At 39.2% G+C, this 12,794-nt stretch overlaps 1 protein-coding gene across 2 annotated transcripts in view; it reads left to right on the top strand.

The window, feature by feature from the left end:
- The window catches only part of MARCHF8 (membrane associated ring-CH-type finger 8), a 136,514-nt gene that overhangs the window by 100,286 nt on the left and 23,434 nt on the right, over window positions 1-12,794 (top strand). For both annotated transcript variants that reach the window (XM_069459819.1, XM_069459818.1), the window contains exon 3: window positions 4,394-4,444. In XM_069459819.1, the coding sequence (XP_069315920.1) occupies window positions 4,394-4,444 (51 nt within the window). The remainder of the gene's footprint in view (window positions 1-4,393; window positions 4,445-12,794) is intronic.

Here is a 12,794-nt window from a genome sequence, read left to right as displayed (position 1 = left end):
AAACCTTCGTAGAAATTGAGTCTATTATCAGTCTTCCAGAAATGGCTGGATTTCCCTTTAAGTTTGCTTTCAGTTGCTACTCTGAAGGGTCATTCCCCAAGGGGCCAACAGTGCTAGTCTTAGGGAAGCTTGTTATCTCCCTGTTCTGCTTTTTCTACAGTGACTGTGTGCTGCTTTTGTAACAAGGAAAAATGATAGATAAAAGAAGTGATAACGGTTGTCACAGACCTGTGGTTTGTTATAATGATTTCCCTATTGTGCCATGTTTAATTTGCGAATTTTTCCATATTACAAACATCACTGAGCAGGAATAATTGGCCAAAATAGAATCAGAAATGAAAAAAAGTTGGGGGAGAGACACATATTTTTAAATAAGTTGACCAAAGAGCTGAAGGAAGCAGGAAGGGGTGAAATCACTTTCCATGGTGCTTCAGTGGGCCAGTTCTTGCAAAACAGAGGCTTTGGAGCCATTTGTCAGGGGACACGTTGTTTGCTATGCTCAAAGGATGGTGGTACACAAGTGGGGGTGTATCTGGGCACAGTGCCAGCCCTGGCCGTCTGGACTTTCTGGGCTGGACAACAAACACTGGTATTTGGGTTCTCTTTATTAGAAAGAAAAAAGGAAAAAAAAAAAAAAAAAAAAAAGCTTGTGATGTTTGTTTTTGCAGATAGGAGTGGTCTTTCCTTCCTCTTGGCCATAAAACTCCCCTGGAGAGGGGAATTGTGATAGGCTTACTCTAGGTCTCCTTCCTGGGAGTAAACCCTTGAAGAGGGAATTTATGGCAGCCTAAATTTGCCAGAAGTTTCTGCCTTTAGTCAGATAAGGGAAGAATGGGAAGGGCTTCTTTCTGCATATGTTGAATCTCAAATGTCTTGAGCTTAAAATAATCTTTATATCAACTCCAGGGTGGGTCCCTACAAAAGCAGCATATCAAAAGAGATTGACTATGTAGGCAGATATAAGAATCCAGCTGTCTTCTATTAATTAGATGTTAATGAGCTTTACAAAAATGTAAAACAATATCACTCTGTTCACTTATTTTTATGTTTGGGAAAATAGTTATCTTTCATAGAAATATTGATATTAACTGAGTTTATTATTAGTGCTAAATGAATTGATACTTATATCTATTTTATAATAGACATATTAGGGGTGCTTAATAATTTTTTTATAGTGTAAAGGGGTCATGCGACCACAAGTTTCAGATTTCTGGTATATATTTTTCTTTTTCGTGGTCTTGGGGTGAACTGCTGTACTTCCTGGTATTACATCTATTTTCCAGGCTAGATGGAGGAGGAGAAATGGGCAGTGGCTATATCAGGAAAGCAAAATGTTTTCCCAGAAAACCTCTAGTTAGTTTCTTTACAAAGAACTTTTCTACATATTTTTCCTTAATTGCAAAGTGATCTGGGAAAGTGAGAACTTTTAAAGCTGGGCCCTTGCTGTTCAGAACAAAGTCAGGGTTCTGTAGGTGGAGATAAAGGGGCATGGATGTTGAGTAGGAAGTTAGCAATGTTTCTTGCCCATAGATTTGTTTTGTTTTGTTTTGTTTTTTTAATGACTGGTCCTGGTCAGAGTTTCAGGGAAACACCCACATGAAGTTCTGTTGTTTGATTCTTTTATACAGAATCCCAAAAACTTGCTTAGGCATTTCACCTCATTGTCTGCTTGATAATTCTTGGCTGCTTCTTTCCAGGGTGTGTTTGTTCTATGTGGGTTCTGCCTCTTTGTTCTACCCCCAGGGTACGTTCTATTGGGGCCACACATGGACTTGCAAAACATCATTGATAGGACTGATTAAATTGTGAAATGCCCCTTATTCTTCATGCGAGATTCTTTTTGTCTTTGTGATTTTATAACTTCTTACAATTAACAAAACTTTGCTGCCTCACACCCTCAGACTCATTGTTTCCCAATCTATATATCAGTATGTTTCCGGATTGATTTATTTGTATTAACTCAATTGTGTGTTCACTGCCATCTTTTACACAGGAATGTACTTTTAAAATAGTCATGATTTGCTTTTTATAAAATGAGTCATAAGCCAGGCATGCCTATAGTCCTAGCTACTCAGGAATCTGAGGCAGGAGGATTGCTTGAGCCCAAGGCTGAGGTGATGGTGGCTTGTGAATAGCCATTGTACTCTAGCCAGGGCAACATATTGAGACCCCGTCTCTTAAAAAAAGTCGTGAGTCATAGCCTTTATGGATTATTCTGGTTCCAGATTTAGAATGAAATTTGCACTTCAAACTGTGGTCTGGGGACCAGCCAGGGTTATGGGAGTCACCTGGAAGCTTATTTATCCATAATATATTCTTCACTAGTGATTGAAACTTAAATCGTTTGTAGATTGCTTGTTCTATGGACAGAGGGTCTCCATTCCTAGGGAGCGAATACGTGAATGACATGACTGAATGAAATTCCTAATTAAAATTGGTCTATTAGAAACATTCTTTTGGTGACGTACCCCTGACACTTTGAGCATACTTTATAATTTGGTTCGTTTCCTGTATAACTAACTCATTGACTGGCTTAAGACCAAGAAACAGTCCATTGAGGCTGAACACTTAGTAGTGGTGTCTGTATTGTATTACTCTTAAGAAACCTGAACTACTATTTCCATTTAGACATATTAAAAAAAGGGATGAATATAATAAAAATAATCAAAAAATTGCACAAGCACATTGCTGTGAAGACAAAGAAGACAACTTTGCCAGCATAGAAGTGCTGGCTGGCAGGCCACTGCTGAGAGATCTGGAAATGTTTCTTCATCAGCATTTTAGGGATACTGAGTGTTCACAAACCGAGTGTACAAAAGTGAAGGCAGTCTGTAATTTGGTGAGTTGAAGGGAAGCAAAAGTTCAGACTGTCTTGATAGCTAGCTTCCTTTAAGGAGAGGCTTGATGGAATGGAATTAGCTCTTCTGCAAAGGAGTTTTTAAGCAATCTGCTAGCTCTTTTGTACTTCTGATTGACCAAGGGATTTTACCTGCTAATTACATCTCAGCCTTCCCCATGGTTAGGGCACGACATGCGAACTGAAGACAGATCATTTTAAAGATACGAATAAGATCTTCTCTTCCTTTGGTAATGTGTTTTGTTTTTTTATTTGTTTGTTTGTTTTTGCAGGTTTTTTTTTTTTTTTTTACTTACTTGGGTTTAGAGAAAGAATGAGTGGATTCAGGAAAAGTTACTTTCTTATTTTTAAAAATCAGATTTATGTTTGCACTGTTCACTTTAAAAAAAAAAAAAGTGAAAGCATGGCAGATTATTGTTTTTGTTTGCTAAGATTGCCATAACAAAGTACCACACACCAGATGACTTAAAGAACAGAAATTTATTTTCTCACAGTCTGGAGGCTGGCAGCCTGAGATCAAGGTGCCAGCAGGGCTGGTTTCTCTTTGGCTTGTAGGTGGCTGTCTTTTACCTCTGTGTTCATGTTGTCTTCCATCTGTGTTTGTCTGTGTCCTATTCTCTTCTTATGAGGACACCAATCATTGGGATTATGGGATTAGGGTCTAGCCCGAAGACCTCATTTAAACTTAATTACCTCTTTAAAGCCCCTATCTCCAAATACAGTCACATTGTGAGGTACGGGGGGGTTAGGACTTCAACACATGAATTTTTGTGGGGCTGAGGGGGACACACAGTTTAGTCCATAACAATTTTGTATCAGGAAGGTCAACTTAAAGGCAGAAACACCAGCTAGGAAGGTATTCAAAAATTCTAGATGAGAAGTGAGGAGAAGCTAAACTACAGCATTGACGATAAAAATGGAAATGAGATTTGAGATTGAGAAACATGAAGGAGGAAGAATTTGATACAAGACTTTGTGAATGAATGTGGAGGTGCGTGAGAGGGAGGAGGCTAGCTTCACTCCCAGATTTCTTTGCTCCAGGAGGAGAAACTAGCTTGAGGGAGAAGGTGTGAGCTGTGCGATGTCCTGTTGAAAACTGAGCACTGTGATAGCCAGACAACCCAGGGGGGTCAGCTGTGCCGCCTTCTTCTTCCCTATCCCACAGCGGCTCCTCATAACATGGGCTCCGTCACATGCAACTGAACATACAGTTTCTCGTCTCTGAACCTCTACCTGAGATGTGTCTTAAGACATTTATCACCATCTTATTTTGACAGTTAAAACTCTTGTTTTTTTTTTTTTTTTTTTCCTGATAACTTGTTAAGTTCTTTTAGGGCAGGGACTATTGTTTTATTCATTTTTCCCAGTTCTCCAGTGTCTAGTACCTAGCTGCACACATGTAGTATATGGTAGTTTGTGCTTAGCAAATTCTAGTTCAGGGAATGATTTTTCAGTAGGATTGCTATGATCATTTACTTGTTTTTTGCATATTTTAATCAAAGCTTGATACTTAACACTTGTTTGGCTTTCTTGCAGCATGAGAAGACTTTGGGACATTCCATGAGTCATTCAAGCAACATTTCTAAGGTAGAGTTATTTATTACCTTGGGGTTTTTGTATCTTATACCTTACTTGTGTTTATACTCTTTTCTTTTAAAGACATAAAGTTCTTGTTAAATTTTTGTAATCTGCTCTGGGACTATACAAGATGTGTAGCAGTTATTTTTTCTAGTAAGGCAGTTTTGAGTGTGTGTAGGGGGAAGTGACTTACAGGAGAAAGCTTCATTCCCCCCCCCCCCCAAGTAAATCATATACTTTATGGGAGAAGAAATCTCAGTCATCAGAGTCTGTCATTTCAGTTAGGATCGTATTTGACTACAAGCACCAAAAAGCCAATTATAGTGACTTAAATAATTATTGATTTACATGGTTCAGATGACAAGGTGTCTGGAGGTAGTTGCTCCAGGGAGTTGCTCACAGATGTTGCCAGGGATCCAAGCTCTCTTTATTTTTTGAGCCACCTTCCTTATGTCTTCCTCATACTTGGCATGCTGTCTTATAGAGACAGCTGGACCTGCAGGCATGTTGGCCATGGCTGCCCAGCTGCCTGACTTCTGCTTACATCTCACTATCCAGAGCTGGATCACAGGCTGCCTTTAGCTAGAAGGCAGCTGGGAAAAGGAGGGTTGGAGGAGTGACCCAACCATCTAACAGCATCTGCCACACCGGTGGTGTGGTCCCAGGAGCACATTGGCTGTGACCCGGAAGCCAGCAGAGTATCTCCCATGCAGTAAGCTTGCTCTCAGGCAGTGCTCCTCTTTCAGCCCAGACGTGGACTCTGGCCAATGCCTTGGCCATACAAGTATGGGCATGCAGTTTCCTTGCAGGTGTGGGCTTTCTCTCCATGTCTTCGGCATGTGGCCAGACATGACACAGATCCTGACAGGAAGATTTGAACAAGGCCTGTTATCTCAGGCCTCCTGGATACTCTGAAGTAAAGTTACATTATATGCCATTTTAGATTACTAACTACACAGATGGTTTCATTCAGGTTACCTTACTTTTTTTTTTTTTTTTTTTTTATTTGAAAGAAGTTTATTCTGAGTCAAATTTGAGGACCATGACCCGGAGCCACACCCAAGAGGCCTTGAGCAAGTGGACTCGCTGTGGCTGGGTTACAGTTTGGTTTTATACATTTCAGGGAGACAGGGGTTACAGATAAGGTCATAAATCAATACGTGGGAATTACACATTGGTTGGGCACGAAAAGGTGGGACCTCTCGAAGCAGGGGCTTACAGCTCATAGGTGGGTTTCAAGATTCTTTTGCTGACAATTGGCTCAGAGAGTTAGCCTTTCTCTAAAAGACCAGAAAGGAAATGCTAAGTAAAATCTAGCAAATCCTCTAAGACATTAGTTGATCTGTTCTTAGGCATATTTGTAATTGAATCATCTCGTTCTTCCACTTAACACATTGCCACACTAGAAAAAAATTGTTTTCCTTGGGGCCCTAGTGTTTTATTATGAATATAGAATAAAAACTTAGAAAACAAAATGATCCTTTCTAATTTAATGAAAAATTTGTTATTTTTTATTTTCTGTGCATGAGTTATATGCAATTAAATTGTCAATTGTAACAGTAAGAACATCAACAAGTAAGATTTTCAAGAACCAATTGCAGGGTTTTCCCCAGGGGGCCACACATCACATAACATTATGCTACAGCATGGCAGCGTGAGTTGCCTGCACACCATACAGCTCCCAAGGTAAAGAGACGTGTGAGTTACATGTGCTTGAGGAGGCCCTGGGCTCAAAACTAGTGTGAGTTAAATACAACTCATGTGGCAGTTAATGTGTTAATTTTGTGTAAAAAGAAAAATATGAATGCCTTTCATTGTATGCTTTTTTGTGTCCAGCCTCCATTTCTTTTCTTTTGCTGTCTGTTTAGCCAGGAATGCTGGAGCTCTTGAATTTTGCAGTGGTATATCATTACTGTTTGGATAAAGTATGCAGTTTTGCCCTACCACCTTTCAAAGGAGCTGGTCTTCCTATAGTTAAAAAATGTTTGTAAAACATTAGCTTAAAATGTCTAGAGGAAAAGTTATGGGTTTCTCTTTAGAGTGTGGGAATTCTGAGTTGCTTTGTAAGGGTTTTGCAGTTACATGGGCCATTGTTTACTAGCTATGTGACTTTGAGGAAGGACACTTCTCTGAGCTTCAGTTTCCTGATGAGTAAAATCAGGGTAATAATACAACCTTCAGGGTTATTGTAAGTCTTAGGGTTAATGTTTGCCAGAACCATATGGGGCAGCTTCCTTATTACAATGAGCCAACAAACCTGACTGGTGTCAAACTTTGTCAAATCCCGTTGATCTTAGGTTGATTGGGCTACAGGGGACAGTCCTTACTGGTAGCTATATTATTTATTGCTGATTAGGGGAAGAACTGTATACTTTTTTCTTTCTTCTTGCACACATTTTTATTGTATGCTCTTTGTGTGTGGCCACTTACTGTGTCCAGTGAGTTCCTAGACACTTACTGGCCTCATAGAATCTCGGAAGTGGAGTGTGCTGTTAGAACCTCTGATTGCTCAGAAGAACTTCCCCAAGAACCCATCAGCATGAAATTTTGTTGCAAAGTGCTAGGAAAGTTAGCAAGCTATATAAAGTTGTTAGAGTGAACCAGTTCATTGAGACTAACCAGTTCAGACTGGGGAGAGTGGGAAGAGATCCCTGGGGAAGATAACTGTTGTTGAGAGTGCAGTTTCCTATTGCAGTATTTATGAACCTGCTGTTTGAGGACACCGTTAGGCAATGACATGTAAAACCGTATCTTCAGTGTAGCTGACATATTTAAGTAGATGCTTCATACCCTTGAGATAAAAGGTACAAGGAAAGGAGGTTAGAACATGGACGTGTTTTATGCTCCCTAAAGACCCATTGTTTCTGTCAGGAGACATTTCTGTGTACTTTTAGCTCCAGCTGGGTTCAGCACATGAGTCAGTCATCTGCAGTCTGCTTTATGCTTTATCTTTTGCTGGCATGAAGTTAGAGATTGACAAGAGGTAAAAGTAAGCCTTTAATCTGCCTCGTAGTATCCCATCTAGATTTTATTACAAAGTAATTGAGTTTCAGTGTTTATTGGAACCTCTTATATTTCATACTGATTTCAGAAACCAGGCTCCACTTTCAAAGAAGGAAGCAGGTAGGTTAGGCAAGATATACAATAGGCTGCTAGGTCTGCAGTGGCTTGCCTGTCTTTAAAATGGGCAGCTGCAGTTGATACACTTAGAAAGTTAATAAAAGAAGTATATTGGGGCTGGGCATAGTGGCTCATACCTGTAATCCTAGAGCTCTGGGAGGCCAAGGCGGGAGGATTGCTTGAGGTCAGGAATTTGAGACAAGCCTGAGCAAGAGCAAGACCCCATCTCTACTAAAAATAGAAAAAATTAGGCGGGCTCAGTGGCCTGTGCCTGTACTCCCAGGTTCCCACGAAGCTGAGGCAGGAGGATCACTTGAGCCCAGAAATTTGAGGTTGCAGTGAGCTATGATGACGCCACTGTGCTCTACCCAGGGTGGCAGAGCAAGACTATGCCTCATAAGAAACCAACAAAAAGAAGTATACTGAGGTATTTAAGCAATTCTGCTGGCAAAGTCTTCACCCAGTACTTATTTTGCATTAATACAATGATGTTAATGGATATCATTTGTTGAGCCTCTCTTACAGGGGCAAGATTTCATGAAATCTCTCACCCCTTTTTAGTGGTGCATCCTAACCACCTAAGTGGTCCCCAGTCACCTTTTCCTGCTTTATTTTCAACATAACACTTATCACTGCCGGGTTTTTTATTGAATTTTTTTCTGTTGCCTCTTTACCCGACATGAAGCCCCATGAGCTTAGAGCCATGTCTTGTGTACCCCTAAAACCCTGCAGAGCCAAGGATACAATGTACTCCTGGTGGTTTTCGGTACCTAAGGATTGAGTGTTTGAGTGGTGGTGTGCTGGATGCTTGATACCCAGCCCATTGTCCCGTCTTCTTCATCGCAGCCACCTCCCTGGCCCAGTCCTCCTCAACTCCTGCAGTGGCTTCCCAAGAATGTGCCTACTTTCTGGCAACCTGGCATATCATCCTCCGCACAGCAGCCAGTAAATGGAGTCCTAATGCTTCTCCTTTCAAGTCTTTAGTGCATCTCATTGCACTACCTTGACCTGTCAGATTTAAAGTGATCTGGCCCTGCTCACTTGGATCCTCATCTAGTGCAGTGTCCCCGTGGTCATCATGATGTAGGTCCAGTGACCACCTTGATGACTCTAAAGCTAACTTCCTGCCTGCCTGTGCACCTTTGCATATCCTGTTCTCTTTAACTGGGAGGTCTCCCCGCTCCGACCCCTTGTTTGCATGAATGCTAACTCCTAACTCTTGTTTCTTCTCCAGGTCTTAGCTTCATTAGAGGGGCTTTCCCTTGACACCCTTTCCTTAATAAGCTAAATTACATCACTCATTTTGGTTTTGTGTTCTTTTTATTTATAGAACCTATCACAGTTTATAATGATATTGTAGCGTAGAGAATCTTATATTTTTAGAAGTAGCAGAATTGCCCCCCTGGGAAAAGATCTGTTTTGTTGACTGAGTGCCTGGAAAAGCTGTTGAGTAGTTTGAATCCTACAGCAGACATGCTCATGGAAAGATGGGCACTGGAATGCAGCCCCTGTGCAACTTTGCCCTGATCTTCACCTTGGTGAGGGGTCCTTGATCTTGTGGGCCAGCAGTGCTGTCCTGGAGCCATGTTACCAAGGCCCCCAACCCACACCTGACCCTCACCCCATGTGCTTCTAGTGCTGCTGTTTGCTTCATCATTTTCTAGAACCAATTCAAAATTTTGTATCATTGAATAATATGTGAAATCGCATGTTTGGTTAATTTTCTTTTATCCTTTAAAAAAAATTGATACATATTTGTACATATTGATGAGGTACATGTGATACTTTGTTACATGCATAGACTATAATGATCATCAAGTCAGGGTACTTGGGGTGTCCATTACCTCAACTATTTATCATTTCTATGTGTTGGGAATATTTCAAGGCCTCTCTTCTAATTATTTTGAAATATATAATACATTGTTAATTGTAGTCACCTTACTCTGTTATCGAACATTAGAACTATTCCTTCTATCTAACTGTATGTTTGTACCCATTCACCGACCTTTCTTTACTCCCCCTTCCACCTTCCCACACCCTTCTCAGCCTCTTTCTCCATGAGATCAACATTTTTAGCTCCCACATATGGATGGGGAGCATGTAATATTTGTCTTTCTGTGCCTGGCTTATTTCACTTAACATGATGACCTCCAGTTCCATTGTGTTGTTGCAAATGACATGATTTCATTATTTTTTATGGATTAATAGTGTTCTATTGTGTATATATACATCACATTTTCTTTATCTATTAGTCCATTGGTGGACACTTAGGTTGATTCCATACCTTGGCTACTTTAAATAATGCTGCAATAAACATGGAAGTGCAGGTATCCCTTTTATGTACTGATTTCTTTTCCTTGGGATAAGTACTCAGTAGTGAGATTGCTGGATCATATGGGAGTTCTGTTTTTAGTTTTTTGAGGAATTTCCATACTGTTTTGCATAGTGGCTGTACTAATTTACATTCTCACCAACAGTGTATAAGAGTTGCCTTTTCTCTGCAACCTCTCTGGCATCTGTTATTTTTTTGTGTTTTTTATAGTAGCCATTCTAACTGGGGTAAGATGATATTTCATAGTGATTTTGATTTGCGTTTCCCTGATGATTAGTAACATTGAGCATTTTTTCTTATAGTCATTGGCCATTTGTATATCTTTTTTTGAGAAATGTTTATTCATATCCTTTTATCCTTTGCCCACTTTTTAATGGGATTATTGTTTGTTTTTTTACTGTTGAGTTGTTTGAGTTCCTTGTGTATTCTGGATATTAGTCCTTTGTTGGATAAGTAGTTTGCAGATATTTTCTCCCATTGAACAGGTTATCTCTTCACTCTGTTGATTGTTTCCTATGCTGTGCAGAAGCTTTTTAGTGTAATGTAGTCCTATTTGTCTATTTTTGTTTTGTTGCCTGTGCTTTTGGGGTCTTAGCCATAAAATTTTGCTTAATGTCCCAAAGTTTATTCCCTATGTTTCCTTCCAGTATTTTTATAATTTTGGGTATTACATATAAGTCTTTAATCCACCTTGAGTTGACTTTTGTATAATGGTGAGAAATAGGGGTCCAATTTCATTCTTCTTCATATGGAGATCCAATTTTCCCAGCACCATTTATTGAAGAGGGTATCCAATGTATGTTATTGGTGCCTTTGTCAAAAATCAGTTGGTTGTAAATATGTGGATTTATTTCTCAGTTCTCTATTCTGGCCTGTGGTGTATGTGTCTGTTTTTATACCAACACCAATACCATACTGTTTTGGTTATGATAACCTTGTAATATATTTTGAAGTCAGGTAATGTGATGCCTTCAGCTTTCTTCTTTTTGCTCCAGATTGCTTTGGCTATTTTATTTTGGGCTCTTTTTTGGTTCCATATGAATTTTAGGATTGTTTTTTCTATTTGTGAAAAATGACTTTGGTACTTTGATAGAGATTGCATTGGCTCTGTAGATTGCTTTAGGCAGTATGGTCATTTTAATGATATTAATTCTTCTGATACATGAGCATGGAATGTCTTTCCATTTGTGTCCTCTTCAATCACTTTTTTTTTTTTTTTTGAGACAGAGTCTCACTCTGTTGCCCCTGCTAGAGTGTCGTGGCGTCAGCCTAGCTCACAGCAACCTCAAACTCCTTCTTCCTCCGCCTCCCAAATAGCTGGAACTACAGGCATGCACCACCATGCCTGGCTAATTTTTTCTATATATTTTTAGTTGTCCAGCTAATTTCTTTCTATTTTAGTAGAGATGGGGTCTCACTCTTGCTCAGGCTGGTCTCAAACTCCTGAGCTCAAGCAATCCTCCTGCCTCAGCCTCCCAGAGTGCTAGGATTACAGGCGTGAGCCACCGGGCCTGGCCTTCAATTTCTTTTATCAGTGTCTTAGAGTTTTCCTTGTAGAGGTCTTTCACCTCCTTGATTAAATTTATTCCTAGGTTTTTTGGTTTTTTTTTTTTTTTGGTAGCTATCATAAATGGGATTGCCTCCTTGATTTCTTTCTCAGCTAGTTCATCATTGGAATATTGAAATGCTACTGATTTTTTTTTGTTGATTTTTATATGCTGCAACCTTACTGAATTTATTTATCAGATCTAAGAGGTTTTTGGTGGTGAGAGATGGTATCATTTGCAAAGGGGAACAGTTTAACTTCTCATTTTCCAATTTGGATTCCTTTTATTTCTTTTTCTTGTCTGATCGCTCTGGGTAGGACTTCTAGTACTATGTTGAATAGGAGTATTGAAAGTGGGCGTATTTGTTTTATTCTAGTTCTTAGAGGAAAGGGTTTCAGCTTTTCCCCATTCAATATGATGTTAGCTGTGGATTTGTCTTATATGGCCTTTATTATGTTGAGGTATGTTTGTTGTATGGCTAGTGGAGAGTTTTTATCATGAAAGAATGTTGAATTTTATCAAATGCTTTTTCTTTTTCTATTGAGATTATCATTTGGTTTTTGTCCTTCATTCTATTGATGTGATGTATCAGATTTATTGATTTGCATATGTTGAACCATCCTTGCATCCCTGGGATAAATACCACTTGATCATGGTGTATTATATTTTTGATGTGCTGTTGGATTTCATTTGTTAGTATTTTGTTGAGGATTTTTGTATCTGTGTTCATTAGGGATATTGGTCTGTAGTCATCTTTTTTGTTGCATTCTTACCTGGTTTTGCTATTAGGGTAATTCCGTCCTCATAGAATGCATTAGGGAGAATTCCGTCCTCTTCAATTTTCTGAAATGATTTAAGGAGAATTGGTGTTAGTTGTTTGAAAGTTTGGTACAATTTGGCAGTAAAGCTATCTGGTCTTGGGCTTTTCTTTATTGATGACTTTTTTTTTTTTTTTTTAACTGATTCAGTTCCTTTACTCATCATCAGTCTGGTCAGGTGTTCTATTTCTTCATTATTCAGTCTTGGTAGGTTGTTTGTGTCCAGGAATTTATCTATTTCCTCTAAGTTTTTCAGTTTGTTAGTGTATAGTTGTTCATAATAGTTTCTGATGATCTTTTGTATTTCTGTGATTATCAGTTGTAATGTATCCTTTTACATTTCTGCTTTTGTTTATTTGGGCCTTTTGGGGAGTTAGTCTAGATAGAGGTTTATTGTTTTTTTGGTTTTCAAACCAGCTTTTCATTTTGTTGATTGTTTATGTTTTATTAGTCTCTATTTCATTTAGTTCTGCTTCGATCTTTGTTATTTCTTTCCTCTAATTTTGGGTTTGGTTTATTCCTGCTTTTCTAGATCCTTGAAG

The sequence above is a fragment of the Eulemur rufifrons genome, chromosome 28, assembly GCF_041146395.1.
Source record: "Eulemur rufifrons isolate Redbay chromosome 28, OSU_ERuf_1, whole genome shotgun sequence".
Classification (NCBI taxonomy): Eukaryota; Metazoa; Chordata; class Mammalia; order Primates; family Lemuridae; genus Eulemur; species Eulemur rufifrons.
This window is presented reverse-complemented; position numbering and strand designations above follow the sequence as displayed.